Here is a 16535-nt window from a genome sequence, read left to right as displayed (position 1 = left end):
CTGACCTCAGAGCTGACCTGCTGTGAGCAGGCGGTTGGACCAGAAACTTGTTGAGGTCCCTTCCAGTCTGAACTATCCTGTGATCCTATGAAAGCCTGAAAAAGGCTGCATAAATGAGAAAAGCTCTATTTTAAAGTTTGTTAGCATTGCAGCTGCTACCAAAGCCCACATACTGCTACCACAATTACATAACACACCCCAAAAACAGATTTCATGGGCTACAACGTATTTGAACACAATTTAGCTTTATTGTTTCTATGGCTATGAAGGCACAGATTCTGCAGAACCCCATGTGGTGCACCAGGACTTGAGGTGGGGGTGAGGACCCACCCAGGATCCTTGGATTCAAGAGCACATATCAGAAAAGGCAACTTGAAAAGACCTGACAATGGGGACATTGCCATCTGGACATGGTCCTGGGCAGCTGGGTCTAGGTGGCCCTGCTAGAGTAGGGTGGGTGGACAAGACGACCTCCAGAAGTCCCCTCCAACCTCAACCACACTGTGATTATATTATGGGAAAACATCAATACAGCTTTGATATGCTAGCTTGCCACTAAATGGCCAAAAATAATTTGGTCCATTATGTTCTAAGCCTGTGTGTATGCATATTCATCATTAGCCCATTATTTCCTCCACATGCTGTTGATACTTTCAAAGGACAGTTATTTTTTTAAGAGACTGTATTATCCTTTTCAATGGAGCACAGTGGTTATTCTGAAATACTGAATTCCAGACACCCAAATGAGTTATAGTGTTAATAAAGCTTGAAGAGCTCCATCACTTCCTAAAAACATCCTGAAGGGCATGGTGTCAAAGGACATTCAGGGAAGGGAAGATAAAGTTAACTCATGTTAATGTCCACACAGGAGTTTAATCTGCTTTATATTCACTTTAGCTTAATCCCCTTTGAAGAAGGATTAAACTAAGGGAACTAAAACCATTTTATGTCTAATGGAGAGCATCCAAACAAGTATTTAACATACTTTAAAAAGCATCCACTTTATCTTCACACTTTTAGTTAATTCACTTAACACTCCCAAACGCCTGCATTCAGACAACCCCCTTGTCTTTATGCAACAGGAAGCCTCTATTTTAGATACAAAGTGAAACCCAAAGAATGAGGAATCACTCCCACACTGGAATCAAATTTTAGGCAAGCAAAAGTTTCAGCTGCTGACACTGAAATATTTGCCCTGCCCCCCTGCAAGATGCGCCAGAAAACACTACTGTGAGGAGTTTGTGTGTGCTTCATAGCAGGTTATCACCTTCAGTATTAAGAACAAGACCAGTTACCAGAAGGCAAGTCCATCACTAGCCAAGCAGCCTTCTTTAAGTTTGCAACAATCAGAAGTGTAAGTCAGTTAAAGAGTCAATCTCTCATAAAGTCAACTAATGCCTTCAGCTGCAACCTTTAATAGTGGCTTCAAAAAACCCCACAGACATTTTGGTTCTCCAGTAGACGTCTGATATCAACTTTCACAGATTTGACTAGTTCACCATCTCTGAAGAATCTAAACACAACCTATAGCTATCCTTCAACCTCCTCACCACACCCTAGCTCTGTAGTCAGGCTGAAGGTCCAGAGAAATGAATACAAAAGATTAATGACAAACTGGAAGGTGGAGCATAGTAAAACAAAGTACATTTGTAGTAGAAATTAGAGTTGCTGTCTTTCGATCTGCTTTGTTTCCAAAGGTTAGGGGTCTGTTAGAGCAACTCACTACCCAGACAGGTAGTTTCATTTATATGAAAGAAGGGAGGAAAGACCCACTTAATTTCACACTAAGAGCCCATGTAAGATTTCCTTCTAATGAGCAACATACCTCCCATAAAAACCACGTCTTTTAAGAAAGTTCATGCCTACACTTAATTGCCTTCAGGGCTAATACATTACAACCCACTTAATTACTCAAAACCTTGTTTCTTACTGCAACCTGATCTAGTGGAAGGTGTTCCTGTCCATGGCAGGGGTCTTGGAACTAGATGATCTTTAAGGCCTCTTCCAACCCAAACCATTCTATGATTTCCTATAATTGTGTGATGTGGATAAATTTTGGGCGTGGGACAGGGAGATGTTAAGTGCATTTGAATTATATATTGCTGCCTTCAGGCCCAATGACAAACTTGCAAATCAAAGGACAATCTCTAAATGGGATAGAGTTGTGACCACATGTTTGCAACTACCTTCCCCACTAAATTTTTGCTTTGGCTGTGGTTGCACAAGGATTAACTAATAAAAAAGCATCTACTAAAAACATGTCACTACAGCACACAAACACTACATCTGTGATTAACTAAAATATACTTACCAGCTACTACTAAGAAAGCAAACAGACACTAGTTTTGACTAGGTAGCTTATGAAAGAAAGTTAGCCTTTGTGGATACCTTCAATTTTCTACTACTCATCCATTTCAAGCTTACAACAGTTGAAATCTTCCATTTGTAATATGAACGGCATAAAAAGTAACACAAGTTTGTTTTCAAAGGGTTGCTCTTTATAAAAGGGATTTCTTGCTTGCAGAAGTCCTGTAATAAAAGCACACTAGTGATTAAATAAGACAAATTTTATGTTAACTGCTATGCACTTCAGTTCATGTAAGCAAAGCGGAGGCACTGGCAGCTCTAAAACAAAACATAGCATATCATGAACACACGGAAGTGTAGCACGAGCCACGTGTCTGACTATGGCACAGTGCTATTAACTTCTGGTTTGTTTTAGAGTCCAATTTCAAACCTCTTGTCCACTCAATCTCTTCTGTGTTTTTGTTTTCTTTTCCTGCTTGTCTTTGCAGCTCTTCTCAGCACAGAAGATAGTGTGCTTCACCAATAATTTATGTAGTCATATACAGCAATACTTCAGATCCTGAGGTAAGTTTTAAGAACAGAAGTATTACAGAAATTGAGGTGTTTTTCAGACTTGCACTCTACTCTTCCCCATCCTGATACAAGTTCCTTCTCCTCCTGTATTACATGCAGCTGTACAGACCTACAGATTTATGTTTATGCATGCAAAGTACATTAGAAGAGTCCATACAAACATTTATTCAGGTAAAAGAAAATACTGCAAATAAGATGCTGATATGCACAGGACCCATCAACCAGCTGTTCCCTTCCCAAGGATGTTGTGTGAGTGGAAGCACATATAGCCATCCTCTCATGAGAAGTCAAGGTTACACATTCCCAGTCGTTGATGACAATTACTTGGACACCAGAAACTACCTGTTAGGACCTAGGCAATACCAACGCAATTCAGCATAGTTCTCCCAAGTTGGCTTGCAGAAAGGGTCGCTGAACTGACATCAGTACTACAGAAAATGTGATTGTTACTCGGATTCCAAGGGGGAGGAATCAGAATAACAAAATACTCTGAAATGAGTAAGTATTCCCTTGCATGTCTGGAAGAGACTTATGGAATACTGCCCAGTGCTTAAAGCTACCACCACAATAGCCTGAAGTGCCGCAGAAATGTGAAGTTTTCTTCTGTATAATTAGCAAACATCAGTTAAGGGCTGGTATATGCACCTGTTTCATCTCTCCTTCCTCCTTGCTCTTCTGCTTTTAGCTCTTTCATATTTTCCTTGCTGTATGTCATGACTTCTGAGCTCTAATTTTCTGCTAAGAACAGCTTTAACACAAAAAAGAATTAGGCAGTCAGTACCTTGCAAGGACTATCAGGAACACTGCCAAACCAAACAAGCAACCAGTGTCTATCAGCAATAATGGGGCTCAGCAGAGGTTCTGGAGAGCTCTCTTCCATCAGGGAGGGGAAGAACAGGGTTCTTACAGTTGCTAGCATCCTTGCAAGATGCAGAGAAATTTACAGCCAAAAAGAGCACAGAGTACCACTGTGGCAGTCACAGCACCTCTGTTCTCCACAGCACGAGCTGCTCTGCCTGGGGTAAGAAAGCACACGCTCAGTTCGCTCTGCTTCTTGCTGCCATGTTGTTTCCTACCCTGACGTTGCAAAGGGAAGGACAGAAGTGATTCTCAACAAGGGGTCTCAAGGTTTGCCCTCAACTAGCCCCACTAATGTTGGGTCAGTGTGATGAGAATGGCATATGTGATAGTTATTAGAATTTACATCTCTAATGACAGTATGACATCACATTTTCACAAAATCTGGCTTTTTATTCAAAAGTGACTGGCTCTAGACAGTCTTCTCCATGATAAACAGGCAGAAGCAAAATTGAGCAAAGGTTTCTAAAGTTGTCTAATATTTCTGTGAAGCTCTTTCCTGTGTGAGGTATGTTTGCCTAAATAGTAAGATGCATGTATAATGCAACATGAAGGTATTTCACTGATACAAAGGGAAGCAGAGATTAACTACTGTGCAACATTTTCAAAACTAATAAAATACAAGGGTGCTTATTCCCTCGCCCTAGTGATTTCACAATCTTTGTATTTTCAGAGCTAGTAAAAACCAGAACAAATACTTTGGGTAAAATTAAAACTTCAGCTAGATACTCAATCCTAGGGACTGGACTTAAAATTAGGGGTGGGGGGGAAAGCAACCAAAAACCAACAAAAAACCTTCCAAATATACTAGTTTAACAGAGTGAAATAAAAGTCACTGAATCTACTTACACATCATTTTCTTTCCTGTGTGTCCTGTTTTAGATACTGTGGATAGGAAAGATTCTTACGCAACTATTTTTCCTGAAGGACATAGCTCAGAGAAGAAAGCGTTACACATCAGTATCTCCTTCCTGAGAATTCTGAGTATGGCTTGAGAAGTCAAGGACACACTAGCTACGGATGACAAGCTGGCCAAATAGGTGATTAAGCAAGTGATACTACTCTCTTAGGAGCTAATTAACTTGACTATCTTTGGTTTATTTGCATAACTTACAGTGTTTATGCAGCATCAACCAAGAAGTAAAGCACCAACCACCATTTCTGCCATAGGCAAACCTGTTAATAGCTCCTTTAAAACATACGATTTTTTTTTAATTCTGTGCCTTTGCAGACTTGACAACTGAAATCCACCTTAACTCTCCATTTAGACACAGAAGCAAGTCACTGTGACAGCTAAGGAAGACAGAAGAGTAGTTTTTAACAGTGGCTTTCCACGCTTTCCCTGCTTTTGCTTTTTGCTGACTTGATTTTCATTTTATCTGATGTGACTCCAGTAAGACAGAACTTATGCTTAAAATCTCCCAGTGCTTACAGACTGTTCTGCAGTAGATCAAGAGAAGGTGTCAAGTTTCTAGAATTTATTGAAAAAAATATAAGTATCTGCTACAGTTGGTTCTCCATGTTATCATTATTTCAGACGTTTAAGGTAAGTTACAGTCAAAGTGGAAGTGTCACTGACAGACTCCTCAAAACCCCTTTACAAAAAAAAAAACTCACTGAAAGATTAAATATTTCACTGAGAAACAGTTCTATTATGTAATTCATATTAGAGCTATCTGAGAAAGAAAAGAAATCTACAACAGCTTATTTCATTTAGACATTGCCTTGTATTAGAGAGATGAGCACAAGAGTCCTGTAGTTTACTGGCCAACAACACTCCCCTAAATTTAGGGATTTAGACCTATTCCAAGTACTAGGCTGTCTGTTTTTAAAAAAAAAAAAAAAATAAAATCTTTTCCTTCCATTCTCCTTTCACTGGAAAGCAGCAACTGTTGAAAGCAGTTGGATGTAAAGCGAGAGATGAACTTCTGTTAATTAAGGATCCCTCAGTCTAAAACCTGTATTCTTATAAGAGATCTAGATGTCAGAGTAGCTGCTGTTTGTGCAAGCACAGCCCCTTTCTTTGCTATTCAGATGTGTAATACAGTCCTGGGAAAGGCAGGAATAGAGAAAGTCATTCAGATTGAGAGATGAGTCTCAAGCAGCCCATTCAATTTAGGACTTATTCTGAGCTTTTGCAGTTGTTCAAATACTGGAGGACTTCAGTTTATTAGTCAGTCTTACTACATGGCACCACAAGATATATCTTCTTGTATCTTTTTAATTGTCTCGTTCAGTGTCTGAACTTTGTGTCAGAAATGTATTGTAAGACATTTTTTTAAATTACTTTTACAAAGACAATTTCACTTCCCAGTTACAGTAGAGATGGTGACTGTCAGCAAAGATAGGTAATTTCAGAGTCAAGTCACTTTGCAACAGGCAAAGACTACCTTTCAGAGTATGTCTTAGAGAAAAACCACACACAAACAACACCCCTATCAAAACTAAACCACCCATCCCACACCTCAAGTAAACACGCATGTCAAAAGCAACAAAACATTATGCCATAAGTTTTTAAAGGGATATTGCATACTTCTCTATTGTTCTAAATATCAGTACAAACAAATTCATCACCTTCATGTAAAATGTAGTTTAGCCAGTGTTGTCAATGGCGTGAAGAAACCATCTTTTTACTTCCTTTAAATATGAGGACATACAAGTGTTACTCGTATAAAATTAAGCAATCTCTTCAATTGTGGAAAAGTAGTCAATGTTCAAAGTTTTACCTCTTCCATTGCTTTTCATGTGAGGCCCTTAAAGCTCCATATATTTGTCGATCATACTAATAGTACTCTATACTCAACCCTGGTGAGACAGATCTGGAGTGCTTTATTCAGGGCTGGGCTCCTCAGTACTACAGAGACATGGACTTACTGGATAGAGTCCAACAAAGGGCCACGAAGATGATTAAGGGACTGGAGCATCTGTCATAGAAGGACAGACTGAGAGCTAGGGACTCGGGGTGGTCTTCTCTATGTGCATAAATACCTGATGGGGGTAGTAAAGAAGACAGAGCCAGACTCTTCACAGTGGTGCCCACTGACAGGACAAGAGGCAATGCACACAGGCAGAAAAGCAGGAATCACATTTAAACATACTGTGGGTATTTAAAAATTTTTGTTCTGTTACTGTTTTTTAAATTGTAAGGGTCATCACATAATCAGAACAGGTTGTTCAGAGAGACTGCAGAGTCTCCATCCTTGGAGATGCTCAAAATGTGACTGGACACAGCCCTGAGAAATCTGCTGTAGCTGACCCGTTTGAGCAAGGGGATTGGACTTGATTTCCAGAGCTGTCTTTCAACCTCATTAACCACAGAATGGTTTAAGACTAAACAGGGCTTCTCAAATGGAAAGGTATGAGGGAAAAAAAAGAAAGACAATTCACTGATATTAAATACAAAATAGACTATATCAAAAGAAAGACAGATGTCAAGCTGATTATAAAAAGCCACGTCAGTGGTCCAACAGATGAGTAGTAGGCACAGCAAAAGCAGCGTGCAAATTACACCACTTCCTTATTATCTGTACTCACATCTCTCCAGTGTTTTGTTTGGAAGACAAACTCCAGTAGCAATCAGAGTCCTGATGCAGCATACCCTTAGATAGTAGCAGCAGAGACTACAGCATGCCTCCAGTCCACGAACCTAACTCAGAGCGGAGTGGCAAGTCTGCCTATGGGTGAGAAGCTTCTCTTACAACAAACTGGATTTGAAAGCCACTGTTGAAAGTCATCCTCAGGTCTCCAGGTGAATATCTGCTGCATGAAGTTGCTGTGGGTAAACTACTGCCACTACTCAGAGAGCAGCTGAGGTTATCTTAACTTTACAGATTGCTCCTCTCTCCATCTGTTTTATGGAATTTTCTGTTGCAGTCAATAAGAAGACTTGCAGTTTGTGTAGACTTAACTAAACTCATTGGTTTTAAATAAAGATAATCTATGCCATCAGCCTCAGCTAGTCCAGTGTCTGCTCCATGTTGTGCAACAAGAAAAAAACCCGTGCCACTGAGCAGTCCTCACTCACAGTATACCACATTCAGCCCTACATTCGATCTTCACAAACAGTTAAGGACACTTTTAACAAGCTCCTAGGTGGCTGCTGCTATTGGTAATGGACAAATACTACGGGACACAATATATATTAAATTGTTTATTTTCCAGCTGATTTCCAAGCTGGAAGGCTTAATATCCTTGTCTTGTACGTATATCCCACTGGAGCTCCAAACTTCACTGCCTTATTCCCCATCACACAAACCTGTAACCACAGTGCGTACAACAGAACTCTCTATTCCCAGTAAGTGCTTTTCCTGGAGGATGACCCCAGTTTATTTCTTAATCTCCCTATATTTCTTTTATATTTACAAAATATGAGTATAGTGCTGATATCAGGATTAGCATCAAATATGAAAATCCAGATGCTTGTAAGTAAACAGAATAGTCTTCCTATTTCAACAGTATTTTCCTATTGGAGGTGTTCTATATTTCCACCCCTACCCCTCAATCCGACTTTCAGCATTTGGAATACTGGACTTTCCATAACAAAGTCCTAGACTGTGCTATTGAGATAAACAACTGCTTTTCAGAAGATCTACCTTGGCTACTTAAGAGAAGCCAACACCATCAAGACTTCTCAAATCTTTTATCACTGACTTTAGAAATACAAAAAGAAGTAGGACGTAGTTTCTTCAAGACAGTCTCAGGAACCCAAATATTCAAACCAGAACATTTTCTCCAGCATGGAAAAAACACCAAGGGGCCAGGACAGCCAAAGGCAGACAGAACAGGCAGTTTTTCAAGGTAGAAGCAAAGTGTTTACTGTAGTCACGGAAGAGCTGGCAGCTTAGAAGTTGTCAGCAGCTCAGCTTCTTCATCAGGAGGAAGCAAAATACAATATATTCAAAAGATACCAGGCCATTGTGAGGGCAAGATGTAATACCCTCTGTGACCCCAGCTGGAGGCCCTCAACCACAGGACAGTACAGACAAAGTAAGGTAAAAATTAGAGAGGCAGGACTGCTGAGATGGAAATTATTTGTAGGATACAAGAAGCAAGGCTTCAACATGGAACTTTATAAAAGCACCACAGGGATGTTTGCCAGGCTAGTTGTGTATCAATGGAGTTGGTGGGCCGGATCTGCAGGTGGGGCCAATCCCTTCCCTCCTGATCGGTGATCAAGGTGGTGAGCCCAATGGCTCATTAAATCTTACCTATCTTTTGTGGGTATTAGTAAATAAGTAATTGCTTTATACTTTTAACCTGTGTATGTCCTGCTTACAGAGTCCTTTTGCACCTGGCTCAAGATACCTGAGGAAACTGACCCAAACACTCCACAGAAATACTTAAGCCAAGGCTGGAGTGGCAGTAAAATCATTACAGATGACCAGCCTAGAGGTAATGATGCTGATATCCACAGTGGATAAGATTCTTTGCTATAAACAGTCTAAAAAGTGAGAAAAATATAGTGACAGATGCTATTTACAAAAACATATGTTTCAGTCTTCTTGGAGAGGTTTTTCTCAACCAGACAGAATATGATTTCTTTGGTTTATACACAAATTAAGCTCTTGATCTGTATTAGTTTCTAGGGGTGCTCAACTCTCTTCACTGACTACAGAACGAAGACAATATGGGCTTTCTGCACCTATGGCTGGTGTCTGCAAGTCCCCCATTTAGAGAAACAACTGCAAGTCACATGTAGGAGTAAGTAATAGACATTTCTCCCCAAACTGAGCACAGCTGGCTTCAAAACCATTTGCACATCTTCACCAACCATCTCCCCCTCTCTGCTTTCATAAGTAACACTCCAAAAATCCAGACACCAGACAAGAATGGGAAAGAAAAAACCCAACATTTTCCAAGCACTGTTCTGTTACTGTTTCTCCTATTTTCCCTGACATATCAGGCACTACTGATTCAATACATCACTGCTCCAATCCCAAAAGACAGTTCCCACGTTTCTTTGCTTCTATAAAGAACTGGAAAGGAAATTTTAAATTAAAATATCTTTAATTAGTGAAATCTAGGTGAACAGAAAGCAATCTGCTATAAACTAGTTTATACCTTCTGTACTACTGGTAACAGCTAAAACACTTAACTCATTGCAGCACAGAAGTAATTAGCGTAATTTAACAATTCAGAAAAAATACAGAAGAGTTACCTCAGGAAGTGTTTCATGGTGATGGTTTGGTTTGTGTTGCTGGAGCTGTAATCTATTGATCACTGATGACCTCTTCTTTGCAGGCAATATCAGTACTGTAGAAATAGGATTGAGATGTGTTTACTAACAGGAAAAAAACAACAAAAATGAAGCAGTACTTCAGTTTTCTAAATTGCACTTGAAACAAACATCTATGGAAATACGTGGGAAAGATGTTAAGATATCTTACGTCAATAAAAACAAAATGAAAAAAATCACAATTCATTCACACTCTTCAGCCTGAGCATATATTTTGCGCAGACTATACTAAGTATGTCTCTTTTCAGGAAAGTAAAAAATTTGAATAAGAGTACAGAAATAAGTGAGAAAGCTTGAAGAAAAATCTAAACAATTACAAACGCTTCTTGTGTTCTTCAAACATCCGTCTGGTTCACAGCAGCTGCCAGGTGGCAGTTTCAAGAGATACTCAGATCACTTTCCTGTTCAAGGTTCTCTCTTCCCCAGAATTTGCAACAGTGTTTGGAGACCTTGGGTAAAAGTAGCATGTAATCAAAGAGCTACTACAGGTCCTGATTTAAGTCACTATAGATGTCAGGTAATCAGTTTTCCTGGTGACCAACTGTATTAAATGATACATATGAGGTCTTAAAATAGATACAGTTGACCAGGTTGCCCAGCCATTCTGAGATCTGGTATCCTACTTTTATTTTCATTACGATTAGCATTTAATTCCAGCAGAGGAAAGGAACAGGAAGAATTCAGGAAGAAACAGCATAAATATAACCCTGTCCATGCACTGCAGACTCTCCCTAGTCACCACATCTTTACTTCAGGTTTCTAAAATGGAGTATTCACACACAAGCCATATTTGACTAGGAGATGCAGACTTCTCAGATTACTATATTTCATATCCTGTAAAATGCAATAGAACATCTTTACTTGCTGCCAGAAAACAAGGTACTGATACACGTCTGCTATTGGGACAGTGCAATCCAAAACTTAAAGGGAACATGAACGCACTTCCAAGCTCTGTACTAGCAGAAACCCCACACAAAGGCCTGAATGAAAGCTGTACTCTTAAGAAAGTATTTAAGAGCCCATTTTTCATTAGCACTGCATGTAGTATGCTGAAAAGCACCTGAAGGCCTTAACAGATATGACCTCTTTTGTCACAAAGTTATAAATCTAGACAACCTCAAATCTATTTTCTTTTGCAGGACCTATCAGTACCGATGGGATAAAAATCTTCTTACCCTATCTTGTTCCCATATTCTTTCCCTTCCATAACTTGCAAGTTTTAAGTTATGCTGTTTGCTGACAGGAACAGAACATGCATTTAAGTTCAGAAAAATGCAGCTATCTTGTTGGATTACATCACATACACCTTGCTAAAAATATATAATCCCTGAACTGTGAAAGCTTCATTCATTTATATTGTTTTTGACTGGCTGAATCATGTTGCTGTCCCCTCAATACAGCTGTAATTGGTGCTGTCTGCAGTGGCACCTGCTTGCAAGGGCAGAGAGATGATAACATCAAGCTCTAGCTCATTAATGAACACAGTAGGCAGACTCCTAACACTTCCTGGTACAGCTTTTGATAGGTCTTCAATGACAGCAAGCACAGGACATAGGCAAAAACTGGAGGGACTGTAACCTGCTCCCCTTCTCCAGTCTAATAATTTGCCGTTTAAAAAATACAGTTTGTGAAAGGTTCTCACAGCTGAGTCTCAGCTTTGCAGGATCAGCTGGAACAAAGGAAGCTTCACCACAATATCGACCCATAAGGGCAGCAGTGTAAGGAACGCTCCAGAAGTGCCAGGAGCTGTCAAATCAACTACCTCTAAAAGAGTGTGCTGGCCTCAGCCTCTGAGGTCAGCTTTTTCTTGATTCTGATCAAGGTCCTTACTGAAAATGATGCTGCTTTTTTACTGCTGCTTCACAGTGAAGTTCCACTTGCCTGAACTCCAGAATTGGCTCATCCCAGTGTGGCATGGTAGGAGCTTCAAGACACTCTCCCTTCAAGAACAGTTACCAGCTACAGGCAATTATAAATTTGTTTTGAATGCTCATTAAAAATTAGAATGTTTTTAAAACTGTATTTTAAGTAGTCAACACTGCTGTTCATAAACCCCTGTCTTCTACCCAGAAAGCTAAGCTCAAAGCAAGGTCACTGGCTGCAAAGAAAAAGCATAACTAAGTGACACAACAAGCATGACAAGTGGTTAAAAGTCCCAGTTTTGGATCTCTTTAAAAGCCCACCCTTGGAATTACAAGAATAAATCTCTTTGCTCTCTCCCTTTTAATTAAAGGCAGGGGAAGTCACCTGAAAGAAACTTTACACCTGGAGTCCTGATGCCACAGAAGTCAACATCAAAACCCTCCAGCTTGGAGAGGAACAGTTCACCCTGCAGGCTTCAACAGCTAGTCCCCTACAGCACAGGCTGAGCCAATAACAAGGTCCATAGAAAGGTTGTGGCCTCAAAAGCAGTTTCCTCCACTGAAGCACAAAGCAATCAAATTCTACCTGACTCTTCCAAGAAGGTTTTCAAGACCTAGAGGCATGAATAAAAGTAGTCTATGCTGCTGTCTTGGTTCATAAAGTGAAAAGTTTACTTTAAAGTCTGGCAGACAGGCTTTGTAAATTCTGTCATCTGCTAAGTACAGGGATAGAAATCAATGCCATACTTTGCAATTCTTGCAACAATTCACTTATGTGGACACACACATACACATGGCATTAAGCTACTGACATCCAGGCTAGACTGGGAAGCCAAATCAGAAGGTGAGAACTTACAGTCATCTTCAAACAAGTAGGACTGCAGGGCAGCATTCCCTATTTCCTTATACCTCCATAAGTGACCCTCTAGCAGAGTTCAGTAAAGATTTTCTGTGAAGAAAAAAGTGTTTAACCTCTCTAAAAAGATTGTTACATAATTCACAGCTAAGTTCAACTATTCATAAACTTGTAGAACCACAAGACCTGCCAACCTCTTCTCCTCTCAAAATGTAATAGATTTCTTAAACGAGAGAAAACAAACAAACAATCTCATGCAAAATAAACTAGTACTCCATTTTACTTGCAGTAAAGATGTTACAGCATCTCAGTGAACAAGGGCAGCTATACATCTGGACAACACTTAAACCACTTCAGAGTTTGTCTGAAAAGTTTCAGTCAATTGCTATTAGGTGTGCTTAGGAAAAAAAAAAAAGCATTTGTGATCAGGGAAAGGGACTTGATTTACAGCCTTCTGTTTTCTTAAGGAACGGTTTCTGAGCAAGTTGGATGTTTGCAGATCAGGAAAGCTTTCAAGGTCCTCTAGTGGGAAAGGAGGACACATATGAGAAAAAGATTTCTACAAGTGACAGATAATGAGGGTAATGAATGTTTGTGAGCTTGGTGAAAGAAAGAGAACAATTATACAATTTAGTTGAGAAGTTGACAGCAGTTATGGATTTGGGTAGACTGAAATACAAGTTTCTGAAGACTCGAATTCCTGAACTTTTGAAATCTCACTTTTGTCAGAAAGTGCCAGGCTTGCAGCAGGACACCCAGAGCCAGCAGGTACCCAGGGGGAGAAGCCTGTGGCTGCAGCACCCACCCACCACTGAGAGCCTGAGTTTGTGCTTTTACATGCTTTCACTCACGTGAACTTGCTGCTGTGTTTTTCTGCAACCTAAGGAAATGTTGCAGCTTTAACCTATACACATATTTTCTCACTGAGGAACCTGCAAGATACTTCCCCTCTTTTCATTTTGTAGGCAGCTTTTCAGCCTTTTCTGATTTTAAGTCATGCAGCTGGAGTAAACCTAAAGACAAGAGGGTTTGACTTTGTTAGCTATCTTTCATTAATTCCCTAGAAGTAGCTCACACCAACACAGGTCCAGCACTGAAAATCTCTTGGCCCAACATTTAAAGTTTGCTCTTTAGCATAAAAAGATTCATGTTCTAAGGCTCTAGATTGAGGATGACTGAGCAAGGACACAGTTTGGATCTCCCATATGCTCGAGTTTCTCAGTTTGCAGGATTTTATCCCATACCACACCACTTACACAAATCAACCTCCTACTCCCTCCAACAACACACCCACGTACCCATTCACTGCCAATTGTTTAATCCAGTTTATCTTAAACCAGACAGGAGTTTCCCTTCCCAAAACTAGCTACAGCTTTTCTTGGAAGAGAAGCAGTACTACTAGAATCACATAGAACAGCAAAACTATTGCAAGATCTGTCTCAAAATATAAGTGAAGCTCTCCTTAAATGAACATTAACTATTTGAATTCTTGCAAATTCTATGATCTTTTAAGTAGTATAGCAAAACACACATTAATCGGAAAGGTTAACAGTTGCTGGAGGCTGAAAGAAGTCAAGAGTAAGCCTTAAAAGTCACCTCTATCTGAAGCTGAGGGTCTGCTTTGTTTGTCTTCAAGAAAGCTACAGACACAGTTGAGGGAAAAAGTTGTGTTATTTAATATAAATTACCATATTTGCAGGGTAAAATATAAAACCAAGATAGTTTTCTTCACAATGTTTGTCTTGGGAGCTAATGACTCACCTGGCATATCACAAACATTATAATTACAATATAAACTTTCTAAAAAAGAATAGCTGTGCTGAAGAGACAAATCATCAGAACCATTAAGATGAGCAGGCTGAATGTAGGACTTTATGTGGATCATTAGATTACAGTTCATGCGAACTTTCTTCCTCTCAAAAAAAAACAAACCAAAAAAACCCCAAAAAGGACATGTTTGAAATAGAAGGCAGTAATTACATCTGCCATTTTCAGTGCAGAGAAAAAAAAAAAAAAAAAAAAAAAAAGAAGTAATTAATTTATTTTCAGGTTTAATTGTTATGGTTTCAAAGTTGGTTCTTCTGAGCTCAATTCCACCAACTACCATCATGATGTTGGTTGTGGCTTGCAACTTTTCTTTCCAGTAGCATCCTGAGTTGCCACCTATCCTCATTCACCTCAAAAGCCAATGTATATTTACTTGAGTGACAACAATCTTGAGCCTTATGTCACCAAAAGTGTTTTGCTACTGTATATTCCATTCTTTTTGCTGATGGGAAAGTTAATGCTTCTCTATCCTGAGCATCAATCTGCGATAACTAGAATTAGAAGGGGGAAGAATAGCTGATATATGTTTTGTGATGTCCCTTGGGGTCCTGGTGGACAGCAAGCTGGCCACAAGCCAGCAGTATGCAAAGACAAACAACAGTACCCTGAGCTGCATGAACACAGAGACAGTAAGTAGATTGAGGGATGGGATTATCTCCCTCTGCTCAGCACTCTTTGGACCATATTTAGACACTGTCCAGTTTTGGGCCTCAGCAATACACAAAAGACACCAATAAACTGGAAAGAGTTAAGCAGAGGCCACTGAGATGATGGGGGCAGAGACAGCTTTGGGGGGGACCTAACAGCACCTCCAGTGAATACAGGGAGGTCATTGAGAAGTCTCAAATGGACTCTTCACAGCTGTGAAGGGCAAGAAGGTGAAAAACAACAGGCGTAAACTGAAACAGGAGAGTTTCAGCCTGGATAAGGTGAATGTTTTTTCCCCAAGAGGACAGTCAGGCAGTGTCACAGGTTTCCCCATCTCCATCCTGAGAATTCAAGCCCAAACTGAATGAAGCCCTGAAAAGCCTGACCTCAGAGCTGACCCTGCTGTGAGCAGGAGGTTGGGCTGGAGACTCTGTGAGGTCCCTTCCAGCTTTTGATTCTCTGCTTCCCCCACAGTCACTCTTACGGGGAGATCTCAGATATCCTCAGATATACCCAACTACTCTGTACAACAGATAGGGTGCCCAAGTCCTTGCTATTTTATTGGTTTAAGAGCTACCAATTTCTCATTAAAATCCTGTTTAATTTGCCATGTTTTCCATGAAACAAGCTTAGCTTGAGGATGGAACAAGATTACTCCTTCTACCTCATCTCTCCCCACCGCTCCCACCCAAGAGACTCCACTACTCAATTTGATCATAAACAAGTAATTTTAAGGCACATACAGTTCAAGAATAAGAGTCTACAGGAGCCCTGCCTGTATCAATATAGCGCACAAAAAACCCAAATACAAATAAAACCCCAATGACTCCAGGACCCCAGTTTGGTCAAGTCATACTAACTCAGCAGATATTGTTTATCAGGCTACCCTATGGAAGAGACACATACCTACTTGCAGCTTCCAACTTGCATTCATGCCCAAAAGTGGAATGCAAGTCATTTGATGTATTTTAAAACCCAATAAAAACAGACTATGTTTGACCACCTCAACTGCAGCATAGTCATTTACAGGTCTTTCAGTGTTATAATAGCGAGAATAGCGCTTAGACCTCTCAAACTCTGAACACATCCTGGGAAACAGCAGTACTGCTGAAAAGGCTCTCAGGGACAGGTTGCCCTAAACCCCAGTTCCATGAAGTTCAAAAGTGCTTTGTATTGGCTCAGAAGTGGCTTTGCTTGACACCAACAGCCGGCTGCTGGCAGGATGCTCCTCAAAGATCAACAGCGGATGCCTGTTTTGTGTGAGCTCAGTTTCCCACCTCAGTACAGAATGGTATTTTCATTTATGTTGCCCAAGATGAAGCTGTATTCAACTTCAAGCATTCTTTAGAAGAAAGTCTTGGAACAAAAT

At 40.1% G+C, this 16535-nt stretch overlaps 1 protein-coding gene across 5 annotated transcripts in view; it reads right to left on the bottom strand.

Annotated features, from left to right (window-relative positions):
- Positions 1–16535, bottom strand: part of ELMOD1 (ELMO domain containing 1) — a 49541-nt gene that overhangs the window by 23285 nt on the left and 9721 nt on the right. For 3 of the 5 annotated variants that reach the window (XM_042792964.1, XM_042792966.1, XM_032991046.2), the window contains exon 2: positions 9896–9990. In XM_042792964.1, the coding sequence (XP_042648898.1) occupies positions 9896–9912 (17 nt within the window). In that variant the 5' untranslated portion in view covers positions 9913–9990. The other 2 variants (XM_042792965.1, XM_032991050.2) reach the window with 2 other exon arrangements.

The sequence above is a fragment of the Tyto alba genome, unplaced genomic scaffold (assembly GCF_018691265.1).
Source record: "Tyto alba isolate M040663 unplaced genomic scaffold, T.alba_DEE_v4.0 Super-Scaffold_2, whole genome shotgun sequence".
Lineage (NCBI taxonomy): Eukaryota > Metazoa > Chordata > Aves > Strigiformes > Tytonidae > Tyto > Tyto alba.
This window is presented reverse-complemented; position numbering and strand designations above follow the sequence as displayed.